This window comes from Rhamphochromis sp. 'chilingali', assembly GCF_963969265.1.
Source record: "Rhamphochromis sp. 'chilingali' genome assembly, chromosome: 20".
NCBI lineage: Eukaryota > Metazoa > Chordata > Actinopteri > Cichliformes > Cichlidae > Rhamphochromis > Rhamphochromis sp. 'chilingali'.
In genome coordinates, this window is record NC_137947.1 from 32969011 (window position 1) to 32990262 (window position 21252).

Below are 21252 nucleotides of genomic sequence, written 5' to 3' on the forward strand. Positions count from 1 at the left end.
GTTACTAAACGCACTATTAGCCTACCAATATTACTATCTTTGCTCAATATGTTTGGCTCATATTCTGGGTACAAATTAAACCTTCACAAAACTCAATTTTTCTGATCTCTAAATATAAACCAAACAAATATATTTGTAAACTCCTAAAGGGTAGTTGGAATACGAACTTAATTAAATATTTAGGGGTTGAACTGCTCAAAATATGATAAATTAACTACTGAGAAAGCCTCAGCAGGACTATTTAGACTGAGACAGACCTACTATGACCAGGGGGAAAAGGCAGGAAAACTTTTGGCATGGCGCATAAAAACTCTACTGAACGAACAAACAATAAATGAAATTAGAACTGCAGACGAAAACACCACAGATCCTTACAGAATAAATGAACTCTTTGAACTCTACTACTCACAATATATACCTCAACAGGAGATGCGACTCAAGAATCACTAGAATCCTTCTTTGACTCAATAAGCACCCCTTCACTGTCTGAAGAAGCTCGATGTGAACTAGACTCTCAGTTATCTATGAGTGAACTGTCGATTGCAATTGATAAATTAAAAATGGGAAAAACTCCCAGCCCAGATGGAATCCCACTAGACCTTTTCAAAATATTTAAAGACAAATTAGTACGCCCTCTATACGACATGCTAGCGGAAAGTTATGATTTAAAAGAGCTTCCCCCCTCCTTGCGTAATGCACTCATAACGGTATTCCCTAAGCCTGGGAAACCGCCTACAAAATGTGAATCTTATAGACCAATCTCATTAATAAACTCTGACGCCAAGATAATAAGTAAAGTACTGGCAAACAGACTTGAACGGTACCTTCATCTTCTCGCTGATACTGACCAGAATGGTTTTATAAAAGGCCGGCAAGCGCAGCATGGGATTCGCAGAGTACTGAATGTACTTTACTCAAACTCAGAACATCCAGACATGGCTCTGCTCTCCTTGGATGCAGAAAAAGCTTTCGATAGGGTCGAACATAACTATCTCTATAAGGTACTGTCTCAATTTGGCTTTATTTCATGACCTGGGTCAAAATATTATATAATAAACCTATAGCCTCAGTTAGAACTAACAACATCATATCTGGACCATTCTATCTAGGTAGAGGTACGCGTCAAGGCTGTCCCCTTTCGCCTTTTCTTTTCGTCCTAGCAATAGAACCACTGGCTATTGCGATAAGGAACAATCAAAATATCTCTGGCATTAGAACAAATAATATTGAGTCCAAAATTGGATTATTCGCAGATGACATTATCTTAATGCTGTCCAAATTAGAGAGCTCAATTCCCCAGCTACTCAAAACAATTAACTTCTTTGGCAATATCTCCGGTTATAAAATTAATGAATCCAAGTCGGCCATCCTCTTCTTTAAACATTCTGAAAGAATTAAACCACCTATTCAAACAATGTTTCAAGTTGCCAGAGACAGTCTTACCTATCTAGGTATAAAAATCACTCCAAAAATTTATGATTTGGTAGATGCAAATTACTCTCCTACTATCAACTCTGTTGTTGACTTAATCAATAGATGGTCTATGCTACCAATCTCGTTGATTGGACGTGTAAATATTCTCAAAATGAACGTTCTTCCAAAATTTTTATATCTCTTCCAAGTTATTCCTCTCAACCCTCCAGATGACTTCTTCACAAAGGCAAAAACAATATTCATTAAATTCATTTGGAATAACAGACGAGCCAGACTGCACCTCTCGCTACTATATCTCCCATACGACAGGGGAGGTCTTTGTGTTCCAAACCTCAAATGGTACTACTGGGCTGCCCAGCTCTCTGCGGCCTCATGCTGGTTTTCAACAACAACCTTACCCTGGGTAAATTTAGAAAGGACAAGTACTACCCCCTTACCACTCAGCACTTACCTGTACTCTGCAAAGTATAAAGATCTGATGAAAGATACATCAAACCTCTTTGTTAAAAATACCATCCGTGTGTGGTTCGACGCACTCGAGTTTAAAAATGAAACCCCAGCACTATCCCAATTCTCACCTATCTGGGGCAATAGGGCCTTTAAACCCGGTTGGAAAGATTTGGGCTTTAAAATGTGGGCCGTCAGAGGCCTGTGCAAAGTTGCAGACCTATTTGACAAGGACACCCTACTATGTTTTAATGGCTTGACACAGAAATTTGGCATTCCAACCAAACATTTTTTCAAATTTCTTCAAATCAGAAGCTTCATTTCAAAAACTCAAAAATCCCTAACATTGCCCACTCTAAACTCATTAGAGGACATAGCAATAAACCATCAGCTGAAGAAGGGTTTAATATCCCGTTTCTACAGCAACCTCAGAGATGGCTCTCAAACGTTCTCAGAAAAAGAAAGACTTGCATGGTGTCAAGACTTAGAGTGTAGAATAACTACACAGCAAATTCAAAAGTGTTAAATGTTTTGGTGTTAATAGTCTTCTTGCAAAAGTAGAGTTAATTTTACTCTAAGCAGAGTCACATTCTTTTAATGTAACTCTGAGGTGTAAAATGATAGTAGTTAAAATCGAGTGTTAAAAATGAGTGTTTCTCTGTCAAATCTGGAGGCGTTACAATGGAAACATTAACTCTTGACCTCTTAACTCTGAACTCCTACAGGGGCTATGACACCAACAGAGTAAATTCACAGACTCCGCCCCCAGCACGGCTCCAATCGAAGCTGAAGTGAAGCCGTTTCAGAACAGTTTGCTCTACATATTTGAGTTGTTTGCCATGCTTGGTAAGTCATTTTTCAAAGATTGTTTCAATTATTATTATGAGCTTTTACTTCTGTGGCTCTTTGGAGTTGAGACAAAGCTGTGTGAAAGGCATTAGCCATGTTGCTCGCTGATAGCATAATATTCTGTTTTAGCTAGCTGAAAGGTATTGTTTGTGGGCAAATACCACAGCCTTGAAAAAAGCTTGCATGTGAATTTTCAGTCAAATCTTTGGTCAAATACACCTAAAACAATGTCTAGAATGTGAAATGTTGGTATAATGGTGCTGCTTGAAGCCTGAAAACGATCGCCCATAAAAAAAACCGAGCAAACAGCAGTAGCAGGCGTCCTGACTGGATTCTACGTTAGCATAGATCCCTCCAGAGTTTTGTGCACACGGTTTAAGTAAAAATGAAAAAGTTTTACATTTAGTTCAGTATTACCTGGCTCAAAGAGGATTCCTTTTTTTTTTTTTACTGTGCTGCAATTGTTTACTGGATTATTTGTGCCATTAATTAGTGTCAACTAATTTTTATTCAATCTCCACACAGGATATGCTTGTGAAGATGGAATATGGGGGAGAGCAGAAGTGCGTTGAAGTTCCACAAAGGGATGAATGAAGGACATGCATATTGTATTGAAGAAATAAGTGATGAGATGCTGTTATTTGCATTTACCAGCTCACCTATGTCAGACCTTTTGATAAACACAATTCTAATGAAAGTGAGAACATGTATACTGTTACATCTTTCAGAAAATGTTTTGAAATTGTGGTGCACAGTTCAGAATAAATGTTTTTCAAAAACCATTGCGTCTTTTTAGTAAATGTTTATTTCCAAAAGAAATTTCTAGAAGTTCAGAACAGTAAAATTCCTGCTTTTTAGAATGAATTAGAAGATAACTCTTACGTAGTTAAACTAAAATACTCTTTGAGAGTTAATATATAAACTCTTAACACCAAGTGTTAAATTATCAACTCCAGACAGATTTGGTGTTTAACACTAAATCAGAGTTAACGTACCAACTCTCCAAAAAGAGTTAAATTAACACTCTCTGGTGTGGACCCATATAGACACTTTAATAGTGTTGAAATCAAATCCGACAGTGTTAATTTGGACATGCTGGATTTGCTGTGTACAGAGGAATGGCAAAAAGCTTGCTTGAAAGCCCAAACACAATCTATAAACACCCAATTTAAACTAATCCAGTATAAATGGTTATTGAGAACATATATCACCCCAACATTATTAAACAAATTCGACCCCAAAACTCCGGACATATGTGTTAAATGTGGGGGAAAAGGCACACTGATGCATTGCCTGTGGGAATGCTCAGAAATCCAAAAGTTTTGGAAAGAAGTTTTAGATTTAATTGCACATATTACAAGTGTCAAGCTCAATCTATGTCCTAAACTATGCATCCTAGGAATTTTCCCCGCTGAAATCCAGCTGAGCAAAGTTAACCAAAAAACCACAATCTTCTGCCTGTTACAGGCGAAATATAGCATAGCCAAATCATGGAGATCCATTAGTAGACCACACTCGAGAACTTGGTTATTGACACTGTCAAAATCCCTTGCTTTGGAGAAACTTACGTCTATGATAAAGGGTAAACATGCTTCCTTTAAAAAAATGTGGGGAAATTTTTTGTTATTCTTGGAAAGTGAGGAGATGATCGATAGTGAACAGAAATGACTCTATCCATTTAACCTGTATGGGAGAAGTAGTGTTGCAGCTGTTAAAGAGAACCTGGGGGGCATGCGAGTGCTGGACTGCTAAATAGAAGGACAGGAGAAGAGATGTGAAATTAAATGGACTGGAACTGAAGAGGACACAGCTTATCGTTGCAACCGCTAGCTCGGATGCCTCTCTAACTAACTTGACACCCTTGGACTAAACTTCAGCCCGAAGCCCTGGAATAATGCACTTAAACCTAATGTCTCACTATGTTATACCTTTGTTTTATTTATCTATATATATATATATTTTTTTTTTCCTGTAATAATATCTGAATGATCTACATGGGAGAGTATATATAACTATATCTATGCGTTTCCCTAACACTGTTCATATACGATGTACATACATTACTATTATACACTCAAATTTTTTTATTAATTTCCTCCTCTATTTTATTTGAACTCTCTCTTCCTGCTGGTTAAAATGCTGTTGGAAAGGCAATAAATCAATCTTTAATAAAAATAAAAAAAAGCAGATTTTGACAGATGGTTGCTACTGCCAATGAATATGCATAACAGGATTGAATTAATAAAAATGACGGTACTACCTAAACTGCTTTATTTATTCCTGGCATTGCCCGTCGAGGTGGGGGGAGAATAGAATAAAGTATGAGACATTAGAGTTACCTAGAAATAAAGGAGGCATGTCTAGAAAACTTATAAAGCTACACAGCTCAGAGTCCTGATTGCATGGTGCAACCCAACATGTGACACCAGATGGAAAAAAATAGACCAGGTGGAAATTCATGTCCCTCTTCCAGCTAGTATCCTACTGCATAAAAGTACCAAAATATCTGGTTTTGGGAACTTAAAGATAAAATCTTAGAAAGAGACGCGAGAATACTATGGTGGCCAGCATATGACACAGCATTCACCCCTGCAAATATTGACAGTAGGTTTAAAAACTGGTGCAACCTAGGTATCACTGCATACCGGAAAATATCATCTGAAAAAGGTTTAGATACCTTCCAACAAATGTCAGTCAATTACATCTTGAGGAGAGGTGATTTTTATTTATTTTTTTTAGATATCTCCAATTAAAATTGCATTTTAATATGGAGATTGTTGTCTAAAGCTGGGCAGACACTGTGCGATTTTTTTCAGTCGCGTTATTCAGCTCCTGCTCAAACTGTACAATTGACTCGCAGGGGTTAGAAGTTCGTAGGTCACGATGCAGGTCTCACACTATACGGCCCGATGCTCTGATTGACCTGAGTGCTCACACTGTGCGTCCATAAAATAAAAGTTATAACAGAAATTCTGTCGCTCGCTCTCCCTCTCTGTCACACACACACACCACCGCCATCAACTTTGCTAAATCGCTAATGAAAAACATTGATCAGGCAGCTGTGATTGAGCAGCAGTGTAAATCCAACTATTTTCACGGTTGTTGCAGTCGTGATAATTTTGTGAGGCCACATCGAAAAGGCTCGGATGAGTTCTACAAGTGCCTCCATCCCTTGTGTTCAGATCACACGTTGCACTGCTGTGCTACTCCATCTTTTTCACCGACGTTTATGTGTTTGCGCGTGCGCAGTGTGAGCGGCTGTGGTGACACCCTCACGACCAAGTGATTTATGATCGGGAGCTGGTCGTGAGGTGTTAATTGCTTCTCGTTACCCCACGTATACTACACGACGTGTAACCGGTTTCTGCTTCATCCCGCTGCAACAGTTCGGCCCAAGCAGACTCCTCGACTCTGCGTTGTGTTGAAGAAGACAAGGAGTCTCTTATCGATCGTTGCCACTTTATTGCCTGAATGGAAACAACGGTGTTTTATCAGTGGAGAGGCTCACCACACACCACTCCGCACAGCACACTACGGCAGAACATCCCATTAGCATTCCACTTTAGCATACAGTTTTACACAATAATAAACAAATGAAAGTACATAAACTGGTGTTGGACATGTGTCCACTAAGCACTTATTACACTTGGTGCCCATCAGCTAATCAAACATGTTTTATGTGCTGTACTACTTAGCTATATCGTGGGCGGAACAATACAACTCACCTCTCGTATGGCTACGGCAGACTGGCAGCGATTAATGCAGCCAGCCACACCAAGGGGGGGGGGGCGTTGTTTCCCCATTACACTGACATTTGTTGCAAGTGGTATTTAACACCACATAAACACTGTTACAGATGCACGACGCACGATGAAGGCCAGAATCAGGCTGATCACCAAAACAGTCGCACGACTCAAAAATTGGCTCAAAATGGGCCAAAAATCGCACAGTGTGAGCCCAGCATAAGGAGGGAAGATCTCTAGTCCACATTTTTATACATATATGCAAAGGGAAACTGCTAAAAAAAACAACTAATTTCCATGATCTACTCAGCACTACAAAAAGAAAGGAAACTGTTGTCTACCACCTACATTAAGTTTAGAACTATGGACAGAATTCACTTGGAAAAAAACTATGAGGTTTGTTTTGTTTTTTAATCACACCTAAGATTAAAGAACTCCAAAGCAAAAATGTTGACCAAGGGAAATGTTGGAGGAGATGTGGATATACTTTGGCAGGCCATTTCCATGTCTTTTGGGAGTGTTCTAAAATCTCCCCCTACTGGTCAGTTGTGATTGAACACACTAAGCAGATAATTGGGTCACAGCTTGAACGGAGTTTCAGTGTCTTTTTGTTTAGGCAATATACCAACCAGATTGAAGAAACGGGATAGATAACTGCTACAGATACTACAGGCAGCCAGCAAGAAAGCTATAACACATAAATGGCTGAATGAGGAACCACCTACTGTTTCTGACTGGACAGAAATAATACACGAAATTCATACTATGGAACGACTGTCAGGGTTCCTGGGTGGCTCAACCAGTGTTTTCAGTTTGTTCATGTTCAGTTTATTTTGTCACTCGTTCTCATTTCCTGTTTTGCTGTTCCAGTTGTTTCCATGTGTCTTTACTCAGATTAAGTTCAGCCATTTACTCACCAGTTTCTAATCACTCACCATCCAGCCTGTATTTAAACCCTCAGTTTCTCTCGGTCCAGCGTTTTGTCATTGATGTTGTCTACTCAGCATGTGTGTACTCAGTTCAGCCAGCCAGTCTTTCAGTCAGTTCAGCCATCATACGTTCTGCTCGTCCCGTCATTATAATAAACTCCAACTCTCACCGTGAGTCCTGCATTTGGGTTATCTCTTCCTCTCATCCACACACATCCCTGACAGAATGACAAGACCCGTGCCACGAAGACACGTCTGTGACCCAGTGGACTCAGACATTTTCGAGTGGCAGGAGGCAGTACTTTCCCTTTCTTACTCCTCACTGCAAGCCAGAGACTTTTCACCATCTACCTAATCAAAAGACTGTGTTTTGTGATTACATTCTGGACTATCCAATTAATACTCACCATTCTGCCGCCGAAGAAACTGTTTCATCATCCCAGGCCATTATTAAAAATATTCACACCTCTAAACCTGTCAGTATCACTCATCCAGTCATTATTTCCACACCCATTGCTCAGACTTTTCCTGCTAGCACAGCGGCTCAGATTCTGCCTTCACCTTCACTTGTTTCACCTTCTCAGGTGAAGGCAGCAAAGGCTCAGCCTGTCCCTGCAACAGCTCCTCGAGCAGCTAGGGCTCAGCACGTCCCCGCACCGGTACCAATTCCTCTGGACGGTGCTGCTGACGCACAGCCATCACCCATTCCTTTGCTAGCTCCCAGGGCGAGGGCAGCTGTGACCCAGCCTACTCCTGCAGCCGTTCCTGTCCCTCGGGTGGGGGTGACCGGTGTCCAGTTTGCTCCTGTGCCTGTCCCAGCACCCAGGGTGAGGGCTGCCAGGATCCAACCTGACCCCCCTAGAGGCTCAGCTGAGGCTTTCCAGCCATTGTCCTCACACTCTGGAGGCTCGGATTTGACGATTCCCACAACACCGCCTCATCCACATCTGATTCGGGGTCGGCGGCCACTTTCCAGGAAAAAAATACCCAATAAATATAAAGTTTTAAAAAACTACTTGTAGCAGCTACATTTAGTTACAACTGACTGCCTTCTTTGAACAATAAGACTGACTACTATTCTAAAGACAAGCACACAAAGAACCAATAAGAGTGAAGAACAGAATAAAGAGCTCCTGTGATGGTAGCAAAGAAATGAGCAGCAGACTGTAGCAGTTTATATCTGAATGAAAGTAGAACTAGCTCAGTGGAGCTCAGTCCCATATCTTTGGTTAGAAAGGAACAACATCAAGGATATACTGCTGCTCAAGCAGATTTGAGAAGTGCATGCACATCACAGCAGCTGATGAGAGAATCTGTGTATATGAGAAAACAGCTGATCGCTTGCAGCTCGTGCACTGTTGGATCTCCAGATGTTCACTTGGCTAAAGTCTGTGAAGAAACTGTGGTTCACGTAGTTTACACGGTACGGCCTCAGATTGGACTGAGCTTCCAGGATCACTGCAGCATCCTCAGCTGGTACATGGACGTCTCTGTTCCTTAGTCTTGGAGCCCCTGATGGTCCGTCCACACCAACAGGGTCTTCTCACTCACCTGTTCTTTGTCCTAGTCCTTTATTGGAAGTACTGAGTCCTTGTTCATGCAGTGTTGTGCCCATGTGGCAGCGCTGATGTTCCCACCTTTTATGCACAACAAGTATGGTGCTGGTCTTTCTTCGGATGGAAAAGCATCCTTAACTGATCCAGAAAAAAGATCCAGAGTTTGATCCCTCCTAGTAGGCCAGGAAACATACTAATGAGAGTTTCAAAGTGTCTTTGTATGCAGACATAATTCAAATGAGCCAGAATGAGTTTGGTTCCTGCAGTTTGTGCATCATAAACGGTGCTGAAGCAGAGGCAGATTGTGCCTGCAGTGAATGTACACTGCTGTCATAAGAGCTGTGGAAAAAGGATGTAACAATACTGCTGAAAGTTCCAGGACAGTCACAGAGTTATTGCATCATTTGTGAACACAAAGAGAGAAAGGTCATCCAAATTTCAGGATTAAGAGTCTGTGTCCTGGTTATGTGCAGTAAAAGACGTCTCTGTGAAAGCTTCAGTTCAACATCTTTCAGTGACGCCGCCTTTAAAATACTCTTGTTAGAAATGTACGACTTTAATGTGAAAAATTCAGAGTTTTTTCTCTTGTTGTGTTCTTTTGAAGCTGCTTCCTGTTGGCTTCAGCTGTTTGGAGTTTCCATTTTCTAAACTTCTACATTCTGAACCTTCTTCAGCTCTGAGCAGATGAAATAATGAAACAAATAGTTTCAAGAACACACTTTGTCTACTAAAACTTACTTCTTTCCATCTTTATACAGATTGGTTTGGTGTGGGCTGTCAAAGATCAGCTGTGATTATCTGGCATCAGCACTGAAGTCCAACCCCTCCTATCTGAGAGAGCTGGACCTGAGTAGCAACAATCTGCAGGATTCAGGAGTGAAGCAACTATGTGGTTTTCTGGAGAGTCCAGGATGTAGACTTGAAACTCTGAGGTCAGTCACCTTGTTTTAGTTGTGCTGAGATGAATATTATTTTAAATATGATGTTGTGCCTGACCCTAAACTGCAGACATCAGGCTGATATACTGATCCACACTGAGGATCTTCATTGTAAAGTCTGTTTTCTTCTTCTCTGATTTAGTCCATTGACTGTAGCAGAACAATGTTCACATTTCAAACAGTGACACTCTAGGCTACACTAGGCTGCAGCCCTCCACAGGGCGGCAAGCAGCCTGCCGACCTTTCCTAATTCAGAGACACAACAACAAATAATCCACAGCTGACTTGCTTTAGCAGGTCAAGGGTTACAGGACACAGCAATCTGTGAAACAGAAACAGTTTGGAGCAGGAATTATTTCGCATTTACAAACTGACACTGCTGCACGGCTTGCTGGGTAATGCTAGTTGGTCAGGTATGGGTGTTAACGGCTGTGAAAGGCTCCATGGCTGCAGAACACTGAAGAAGAGAAAAGAGAAATGGAGGATGAAGAAAAGAGGTGGAGATGAAGCAGAAGTTTAGCTTCAGAGAGGAAGCTGTGTCTGCTGTTTGGAAGCTTCTGTGTGGGCGGGGCTCAGGCAGCTACACCCACAACGTGACAGGGAAGCAGGTGGAGAATAACAAATAAAGACTTCAACAGCAGGCAGGATTTTATAAGCTGATGTACAAACATCTAGAATGGTGGTGGCAGGTACAGAAACAGGTCCATAAAGACTAAAGCGTGTCTCTGTTCCTTTGTAGTAGTACTGATGAGTCCTACAAAGTGTGTGTGTTCAGTAGGAGATGAGTTTGGTAGTACTTTGTGTGCACAGATGGACACCACAGGAGATCTCCTTTATGAAGAAACTCTGAGAAGTTTTCCAACAGTGGGAAACATTTCAGAGAATATCTCAGAGAATATCTCTGAAGCAGAAGCTAAACATAATAACAGAAGAAAAGCAAAATGATGATACAAATCCTGCTCTGAGTCATAGTTTAAACATTACTATCAGACAGTAAAGGCTTCCAAAGACTGATCACCTTTCAAATTTAGTTAAAGATGCTCGTCCTGTCCACAGATCAGCTGACCTGGTAGGTCTCCACGATCAGCTTTGTTTCTTGGAAATGTAGGCTGAGCCCTTTAGAGCTTCGCTTTTTCTTTTACTGAACAGAAGTTGATCATCACTGATGCTGTCCTTCAAATACTCCTGTTAGAAATGTATGACTTTAATGCGAAAAATTCACAATTTATTTTCTTGTTGTGTTTGTTTGAAGCTGCTTCCTGTTGGCTTCAGCTGTTTGGAGTTTCCATTTTCTAAATTTCTACATTCTGAACCTTCTTTATACAGATTGAGTAGCTGTGGTTTATCAGAGATGTGCTGTGATTATCTGGCAGCAGCACTGAAGTACAAATCCTCGCATCTGAAAGAGCTGGAAGTGAGTGGAAACAACCTGAATGATTCAGGAGTGAAGCAACTATGTGGTTTTCTGGAGAGTCCAGGATGTGGACTTGAAACTCTGAGGTCAGTCACCATGTTTTAGTGGTGCTGAGACGAATATGATTTTCAAGTTGTGCTGACACTAAACTGCAGACATCAGGCTGATATTATACTGATCCACACTGAGGATCTTCATTGTAAAGTCTGTTTTCTTCTTCTCTGGTTTAGTCCATTGACTGTAGCAGAACAATGTTCACATTTCAAACAGTGACACTCTAGGCTACACTAGGCTGCAGCCCTCCACAGGGCGGCAAGCAGCCTGCCGACCTTTCCTAATTCAGAGACACAACAACAAATAATCCACAGCTGACTTGCTTTAGCAGGTCAAGGGTTACAGGACACAGCAATCTGTGAAACAGAAACAGTTTGGAGCAGGAATTATTTCGCATTTACAAACTGACACTGCTGCACGGCTTGCTGGGTAATGCTAGACTTCAACAGCAGGCAGGATTTCATAAGCTGATGTACAAACATCTAGAATGGAGGTGGCAGGTACAGAAACAGGTCCATAAAGACTGAAGTGTGTCTCCATTCCATATTTTCCAGAAGAGCAAACATCAAATATGCCTCCAAACATGTGACGAGTCAGAGTAAGGACAAACAGTGCAGCAGGAATGATTAAACCCACTAACAGTGAAACAGCGAAAAATTCACAATTTATTTTCTTGTTGTGTTTGTTTGAAGCTGCTTCCTGTTGGCTTCAGCTGTTTGGAGTTTCCATTTTCTAAATTTCTACATTCTGAACCTTCTTTATACAGATTGAGGAACTGTGGTTTTTCAGAGATGTGCTGTGATTATCTGGCAGCAGCACTGAAGAACAAATCCTCGCATCTGAAAGAGCTGGACTTGAGTAGAAACAACCTGAAGGATTCAGGAGTGAAGCAGCTGTGTGGTTTTCTGGAGAGTCCAGGATGTGGACTTGAAACTCTGAGGTCAGTCACCATGTTTTAATTGTGCTGAGATGAATATGATTTTAAATATGATGTTGTGCTGGGTGTGGGTCCCAATCAGCCAGGGTTTTGGGTGAGCTCATTGTGAAACCTGGCTCCACCTTATCATGCGAATTCCTGAGGTCAGATGGCCCAGGATGTGAGTGGGCGTTAAGGCGTCTGGGAAGGGAACTCAAAACTGGATTATAGATGGCAGACAGTTGGTGTCCTAAACCATTGCCTCTGTTCAAAGATGGTCGCTCACAGTGGCCATAGATGGCTTCTTTCACTGTCCAAAATGTGAACATTGGCATCCTCGAAAGAGTGTTTTTTATCCTTAAGATGCTGATGGACTGCTGAGTCTTGTCCTGTGGAGGTGGCTCTTCTATGTTGTGCCATGCGCTTGTGAAGTGGCTGTTTGGTCTCTCCAATGTAGAGGTCTGATCAAGCAAAATGATCACAGAACAATCCCTTGTATCAGAAGCCCTTGATAGATCATTATAGACCATTAAGAGAGCGTTGGAGTGCTGCTTTTGAAAGCCAGACTGGAAAGGGTCAAAAATCTGTAATCTGCATAGTAAGGACCTAAACTGATTTTCTACAATTGTTTCTAGTAATTTGTTTATAAATGGCAATTTTAAAATAGGCCGATAATTACTAGTAGAGCTAGGATCTAGATTCTGTTTTTTTAAAAGAGGAGTTACCTCAGCATGTTTAAAATGTGATGGAACACAACCCTGCCTCAGTGAACTGTTGATGATGGATAGCAGTGTGGGACCGATGTCCGAAGCTGTGTCCAGGTCCAGGTCTGGCAAGTCTCAGGATTATTTTACCGGCAGCAACCCAGGAATACAGGCCCCCGAAGATCCACTTCTCTCCAAAGCAGCACAAGAAAGCCAGCTCTCTTCCTCCAATGAGGCCTCTGAAGCAAAAAATGAGCTGATCAGCAAGAATGGACATAAGCCGGGTGCTGTGCTACGCTCAAGCTGCGTTGGAAAAACAACCTTGTTTTGTTGAAAATTATCCATAGCAGATTTGATCGCCAATAATGCATGACGATCATAAATCTGAAGGGAGATGACGCTGGATAAAACTGTAGCATAAACCCTTTTTAAGTCTTTTCATGGTTTTATGATAACTGTACGACTTTAATGTGAAAAATTAGAAAAACAAGAGTTTTTGTATTTGTTTGAAGCCGCTTCCTGTTGGCTTCAGCTGTTTGGAGTTTCCATTTTCTAAACTTCTACATTCTGAACCTTCTTCAGCTCTGAACAGATGATGAAACACTGAATGATTCCAAGCTCACACTTTGTCTAATAAACTTACATCTTTCATTCTTTATACAGATTGTGGAGCTGTGGTTTGTCAGAGATCAGCTGTGATTATCTGGCAGCAGCGCTGAAGTCCAACCCCTCCCATCTGAGAGAGCTGGACCTGAGCTACAACTACAAGCTGCAGGATTCAGGAGTGAAGCATCTGTGTGGTTTTCTGGAGTCCAGGATGTGGACTTGAAACTCTGAGGTCAGTCAGCATGTTTTAGTTGTGCTGAGATGAATATGATGTGAAAGTTGTGCTGACACTAAACTTCAGACATCAGGCTGATATTATACTGATCCACACTGAGGATCTTCATGGTAAAGCCTGTTTTCTTCTGTTTCTCTGGGTTGACTTAGTGCATATTAATCAGTTGCGTTTTAACATTACTGTCTGCAGTTTCAATAACAAGACTATTAAATCTTCCAGAGACAAAACCAGTGAGTACTTAGTCTATTTGTCATGTTCATTAATATTTCATCAATACCATATCACGTGACAGCTAGTTTGTACTTATTTCATTCTGCAAAAATCTATAAATTATGTTTGCTCGTTTTTTGATGATTTTTTTTTTTAGGTACTGGTTTTGGTCAAAATATTTTAATACTTTTTAAATCTTTTTAGTGAGTGAGAAGGTTGCAGCTGAAGATGGTGGGTCCCTAAAGAAGAAAGAGAAATCCCTCACAAACAGTTTGTATTTTGTTAGAAAACCACTAACAAATGAATATGATTGTAAACAGCACCAGTTAGAGTTCCAGGGAATCCTGAATTATTCAGTGTTTGTCTCTCATCAGGTGACTCTGAGGTCAGACTCAATCCAGACTCATTAGACACACAGCTTGATTTGTCTCAGGATGACACAGAGGTGAGAGAAATGCACGTGGATCTGATTATTGTGTTATGGAACAAAAACAGAGGCTTTCAGCACAGAAACTGTGTCATATGTGTTACAGCACAAGGCAGATCAGTCAGGCCAGACAGCCAATAAGGTTTAAGATTTAGTGTCATCGTATGTACAGATCAATAATGTGTACTCCATGTAGTTTCTTCACTGCTTACTTGTTTATTGTTGCTTTAAACAGCTGATGTTGTTTCCTCTCTGAATTCCAGCCTCCATCAAGCTTCACCCCTGAAGTACAAACTGAATCCACACAAATCTCCTACAGGTGCTTCTAGTTTCACATTAGGTTGATAACATGTATGTAATGATGTGACATGACACGTGTGATACAGCGGGAGGTGATCAGACCTTAGCTCACACAGGCTGGTTGAAGTGCTTCAGCCCTTCTGTGTCCTACAGGTTCAGGTGTCCTGGTCCAGGTGTGTTCCAGTGTACTTTGACCAGACTGGTGTTTGTTATGGCTCAGGAGGCGGAGCTGCTGTACCAGACTAACCAATGGGATGAGAGCCTCCTTCAGCCAGCTGGAAAAACAGCTGCAGGGCCGCTGTTCAATATCACATGCTCTGAGGATGCAGTCCGTCAGCTCCACCTGCCACACTGTGAAACAAAGGAGGGTGAGCACTGTGATGCTGACTGCTGTGATGATGCTCTGAAAACATCTGTGTTACTGTGTGGTGCTCAGTTAATTCAATTCAATTCAATCTTTATTGGAAGACTTCATGTCCATAAAAAACAAGACAGAAACACACACACAACACCCCCCAACACAAGGTATAAACCATTAAATATATATATGTATATAAATAAGTATATAAAGCATTTGTAAAAATATAAAACCATAATATACATAAAACACAATTACTTAAAATAAATCAATAAATACACAAAAACTTTAACCAGTGCTTTCTCAGACTGGATGAGTAACGGGAACCACTCAGTGTTGGATCTGTGAGCGCTAAAATTATACTGTTACTCGAACCATCCAGTCGTTCTCTAAAACTGAACATTAGCTTCCTTAAAAGTGCTTTAAAAGTCCAGACACCCACAGCTACAAACATCTGGCTGGCACTACCACTTCTAGGTATCCTGCAAAGGATTCTCATCACATCATTATATGCAACATGCAGCTTCTGCATGCTACATTGTTTGTAGGATGACCACAAGGGGGCAGTATATAGCGGTGTGCAATACGCTTTAAACAAAGCCACTTTAACTGGAAGTGAACAAAAGCTGAATTTGCCTGCACATAGAGCTTACATCGTTGTCTGTATATGTCATCATCATCATTCATTTGCTCAGTAATAAAGTGACCGAGGTATTTCACCTTTTTATGAACTTCAAGAGTTTTTTGTGCCAGTTTAAACAAAGGGAAATTTAGCTGTTTATCCTGCTTGGTTCTACATATCAAAACAGCACTTTTAGCAGCATTGTACTCAATGTCATATTGCACACCATATTCAGTACAGACATTAAGAAGATCCTGTAACCCAGCACTGCTTGGACTAAAAACAACCAGGTCATCTGCATACATAAGATGATTTATCAGTGCTTCACCTAATATACACCCAGTGTTACAGGCTGTCAGCTGTATGGACAAATCATCGACATATAAATTAAATAAAATTGGAGACAAAATCCCACCCTGTCTGACACCATTGCTGACATCAAAGGGGGCAGAAATACTGCTTCCCCATTTAACCTGCATGTTCTGATGAGCGTACCAGTAAGAGAGAATCCTCACGATGTACTGAGGAACTCCCCGTGTCTTCAGTTTATCAAAAAGTTTTCTGTGGTTCACTCGATCAAAAGCCTGAGAGGCATCAATGAAACACATGAGGAGAGATGAATTTTTAGCCCTGTACAAACTGACTATTTCCTTGAGTGCATATATGCACATGTCAGTGCCGTGCTTTAGTTTGAAGCCAAACTGATTATCCAGAGAAGAGATGAACACACTAACTCTGTCAAACAGGATTCTTTCTAACACCTTAGGTAAAATACTGGCAAGTGCAATTGGCCTGTAAATATTATACTAAGATGAACTGTTCTGCATTATACAAATAACCATAATGCAGTTTATTTATAACAAGAAAGGATGGAAGTGAACCTGTAGTTTGGAGGAGATGTAATTCTCAGGTATGGTGAGAAGTAAATCTGAACTCTCAGAATTAAAAGCTCTTTGCTTTCACAGCACTGCATGTTGATGGCCTGCTGTCTGTTGCCCACATCTCTGATGATGGGATGAGCATCTTGGAGCCGCTGGAGATCACTGCCACCCATGTGGTTGTGAAAGTCCCTCACCTCTCTGCCTTTGGCCTCATCTGGGATGTCTTCAAGCGGTTCCTGAACATGGCAGAAGCCATAAATGGTCAAGTTCTGCTGTTCTTCCGACCTCTGGAGACAGGATCTCGAAGAATCAACATGTTTCTGCTGCAGGAAAATATCCCTTTGCCAGAGGTAAACAGTTTCAACATCATCACTCTATGGTCCTCTCAGAATCCAAATGATTTCTCAGCATTTCTGATGTTTAACTAAAATTATGTACAGGTTTACTGGTCATTCCTCCCTGATTACCTGAAACACAGGATCAGACTCCAGTTAACTTTTATGTAATCACATTCACCTTCAGACTTGTCAGATCTGCTGACCAATCACTACTCTTCATTATTCACTCCCAGTAATGACCCTGAGCTGTGAACATTTGATGTTTGTGAACCATAATGTCAGATCTGACACTTTACTGATAAAAATAAAGTCCCAGAGCTTTCCTTCTCTGTGCAAAGTTGTTTTATCTCAAGAATTATTGTTTTTCTTTGATTCATACTCACACATGATGTTCTACACCTGATGCGTTTAAATGAGCTCTACAGGTGAATAGACTTATTAACATTACCAGCATAATAAACTGTCCTGTCTCTGAAGGTGGCTGCCCAACAAGGACATGGTGCTGAATACATTGAGACCCCTGCTGACTGTCTTTTCAGCTTAGGTCAAAGGTACAGTATCCACTGTGAACCTGAGAGCAGGATACAGCCGGAGGTGAGTCAAACTAAATGCTGCTTAAATTAAAGTCCTGGATAACTCACTCGTCATGAAAATGGCATCTTTCTGTTGTTTTTAGCAAACACAATTTCGCTTAAAGTTTGGCCCAAATTACCATCCAACATTTCAAGTTTTCCTGAGTACCAGTCCAGAGATTTTGACTCTGACAGTCAAAGACCAAGAGGGGACAGAAACCTGGAAATCATCTCTTTACCTGCCAGGTAAGGTTCCTGCCAAATGCCAGAGCAGAAATTACCGTGCAAACTTCTGCTACTAGGTTATTTTATAAAAGTTAACTGAAATCATACTTAAGTCTCTTTTCATCTGCAGTTCAGAGTGTAGTTAAATTACTTTTATCTGTCTTTTTCCTTCAGCACCAAGAACAGAAACCTTAATGAGGGATGTCCCCGCAGAGGCCGGAGTCCCGGTGGATGAGAGACTGTTCACAATTCGCTCACGGTTTATTGAAAGAGTGTCTGAATCTGTTTTAAACAAACTTCTGGATAAACTCCTGCAGCAGCGTGTTATCAACGATCAGGAGATGGAATCAGTCAGATCACAGCAGAGCAGAGCAGATAAAGCACGAGACGTGATCGACACAGTGCGACGAAAAGGAAGTGAAGCCAGCTCACTTCTGATTGCTGCTCTCTGTGAGGAGGATCGATGCCTTTCCAAAGACCTGAAGTTAATGTGAAGGAAGACAGATTTCTAAAGAATCTGTGGAGCTGTGACGATGAATCTCAAAGACCACTGACAGTCACTATTGTGATCTTCATGGGAGGTGTGTCTAGCTGTTTTTTTGTAAGGACCCCAAAGCGCTTTACACTACATTCACCCATTCACACACACATTCACACACTGGTGATGGCTACATTGTAGCCACAGCTGCACTGACAGAGGTGAGGCTGCCGGACACTGGCGCCACCGGGCCCTCTGACCACCACCAGTAGGCAAACATGGGATTAGTATGCAGCCAGGAGACAGCCTGGAGTCTCACTATCTGTTTAACGTCTTCTGATACTACTATTACTAAAGTGATATGGTTAAAATATGTGATTAATACATCAGAAAAGAAATCTGCCTGTACACTCATTACCTCCAGGCCAGAACCAGGTTTCCTTATTAGCCTCCAGGAGGAACAGATAGAAACTTCAGTAGTACCTTAGCCATTTAGTGTTCTGTGCAGAAGAGAAACCAACTATGACTGTTGGCAGTAACACACACACACTTTTGTCCTGACTAGGGATGGGTATCGTTTAAGTGTTATCTGATACCGGTGCCAAACCGGTGCTTTTGAAACGGTGCCGGTGCTTAAACGGTGCTCGAACCGGTGATTAAAGGATGGAGAACACAAACTTTGTCCAAAAACCTCTCATGTTCAGCTGTTTTTTGTAAAAAGATAACAATGTTAGCCTTTTCTGCAGCTATAGGGGATTTATGGCATCACTCTTGGCTGGAAGCAGTGCTTAAACAATGGAAAAAACACAAACTTTGTCCAAAAATCTCTCATGTTTAACTGTTTCCCACTTTTTCTTTGGTCATTTTTTGGCCAGGGCGAAGGGAGCATCTGCCATCATACAAGAAGACAGCTGCATGTAGCTATGATGGTGTTTGCTAGTTCACCTTACCTGCATTAATTTAATAACGTGGTTAGCCTACTCAACGTAAATTACACACGAACATTAATCAACCAAAGACCCAGACAGACTTTTAATTCATTTGAAAGCCTGATGCTTAGCCTCGTCCACCCCAGCTGTAAACTCAGAAACCAGTCTTACTTGTTATCATCTATCGTCCACCTGGGCCTTACACAGAGTTTCTGTCTGATTTCTCAGACTTTATATCTGATTTAGTTCTGAGCTCAGATAAAATAATTATTGTGGGTGATTTTAACATCCATGTAGACGCTAAAAATGACAGCCTCAACATGGCATTTAATCTGTTATTAGACTCAATTGGCTTCTCTCAAAATGTAAAAGAACCCACCCACCACTTTAATCACACTCTAGATCTTGTTTTAACATATGGCATAGAAACTGAACATTTAACAGTGTTTCCTGAAAACCCTCTCCTGTCTGATCATTTCCTGATAACATTTACATTTACAATAATTGATTACACAGCAGAGGAGAGTAGACTTTATCACAGTAGATGTCTTTCTGAAAGCGCTGTAACTAAGTTTAAGAATATAATCCACCCACTGTTATCATCTTCAATGCCCTGTACCAACATAGAGCAGAGCAGCTATCTGAACGCTGCTCCAACAGAGGTCGATCATCTTGTTAATAATTTCACCTCCTCACTACGTACGGCTCTGGATACTGTAGCTCCTGTGAAAACTAAGGTCTCTAATCAGAAGTACCTGACTCCGTGGTATAATTCTCCATCACGTAGCCTAAAGCAGACGACTCGTAATCTGGAGAGGAAATGGCGTGTCACAAATTTAGAGGATCATCATTTAGCCTGGAGAAATAGTTTGCTGCTTTATAAGAAAGCCCTCCACAAAGCCAGAACATCTTACTATTCATCACTGATTGAAGAAAATAAGAACAACCCCAGGTTTCTCTTCAGCTCTGTAGCCAGGCTGACAAACAGTCAGAGCTCTGTTGAGCCAACCATCCCTTTAACGTTAACTAGTAATGACTTCATGAACTTCTTCACTAATAAAATTTTTATCATTAGAGGAAAAATTACCAGTAATCATCCCACAGATGTAATATTATCTACAGCTACTCTTAGTACCATTGATGTTAAGTTAGACTCTTTTTCTCTAATTGATCTTTTTGAGTTAACTTCAATAATTACTTCCTCCAAACCATCAACGTGTCTTTTAGACCCCATTCCTACAAAACTGCTCAAAGAAGTCCTGCCATTAATTAATGCTTCGATCTTAAATATGATCAACCTATCTCTAATAATCGGCTTAGTACCACAGGCCTTCAAGCTGGCTGTAGTTAAACCTTTACTCAAAAAGCATCTCTAGACCCAGCAGTCTTAGCTAATTATAGGCCAATCTCCAACCTTCCTTTCATGTCAAACATCCTTGAAAGAGTAGTTGTCAAACAGCTAACAGATCATCTGCAGAGGCTTATTTGAAGAGTTTCAGTCAGGTTTCAGAGCTCATCACAGCACAGAAACAGCTTTAGTGAAGGTTACAAATGATCTTCTTATGGCCTCTGACAGTGGACTCATCTCTGTGCTTGTCCTGCTAGACCTCAGTGCAGCGTTCGATACTGTTGATAATAAAGGTGTGGAGCAGTGGGTACAGGGTGTATTGTCAGAGGAGACTGAACTTCATCTCATGTCTGTGGAACCAGATGAAGTTAGAGCAGGATCAGGTGACCATAAATCCTCCCTTAGTTACTTCTTAGGTAAGAAGTATTATTTTTCTCTCACTATGTGTTTATACACCACTCTGAATGTAATCATTAGTTATTAACCTCTGTCTCTCTTCCACACCATGTCTTTGTCCTGTCTCCCTTCCCTCACCCCAACCAATCACAGCAGATGGCCCCGCCCCTCCCTGAGCCTGGTTCTGCTGGAGGTTTCTTCCTGTTAAAAGGGAGTTTTTCCTTCCCATTGTCGCCAATAATATTATTTTAGGGTCTTGACCTTACAATATAAAGCCCTTTGAGGAAAATATTTTTGTGATTTGGCATTACATCAATTGGAAAGAAGTACATTAGTGTGTGAA

The 21252-nt window shown here is 41.1% G+C and overlaps 1 protein-coding gene, 1 long non-coding RNA gene and 1 pseudogene across 3 annotated transcripts in view; all 3 read left to right on the forward strand.

Moving 5' to 3' along the window:
* The window catches only part of LOC308388219 (protein NLRC3-like), a 45105-nt pseudogene extending 30495 nt beyond the window's left edge, over positions 1 to 14610 (forward strand). The window contains exons 6-12 of the transcript XR_013974736.1: positions 9717 to 9890; positions 11223 to 11396; positions 12131 to 12304; positions 13648 to 13822; positions 14015 to 14055; positions 14410 to 14480; positions 14569 to 14610. The product of XR_013974736.1 is annotated as a protein NLRC3-like (transcript). The remainder of the gene's footprint in view (positions 1 to 9716; positions 9891 to 11222; positions 11397 to 12130; positions 12305 to 13647; positions 13823 to 14014; positions 14056 to 14409; positions 14481 to 14568) is intronic.
* On the forward strand, positions 2600 to 3512 carry LOC308387824. The gene is made up of 2 exons (XR_013969997.1): positions 2600 to 2727; positions 3256 to 3512. It is a non-coding gene; the product is annotated as an uncharacterized lncRNA (long non-coding RNA).
* On the forward strand, positions 13870 to 19907 carry LOC308388544 (caspase recruitment domain-containing protein 8-like). The gene is made up of 7 exons (XM_080869315.1): positions 13870 to 14480; positions 14726 to 14781; positions 14916 to 15130; positions 16708 to 16973; positions 17439 to 17555; positions 17638 to 17779; positions 17933 to 19907. Exons 3-7 carry the CDS (start codon positions 14974 to 14976, stop codon positions 18250 to 18252), a joined length of 1002 nt encoding a protein of 333 aa, XP_080725441.1. The 5' UTR covers positions 13870 to 14480; positions 14726 to 14781; positions 14916 to 14973; the 3' UTR covers positions 18253 to 19907.
* The last annotated feature ends 1345 nt before the right edge of the window (positions 19908 to 21252 follow it).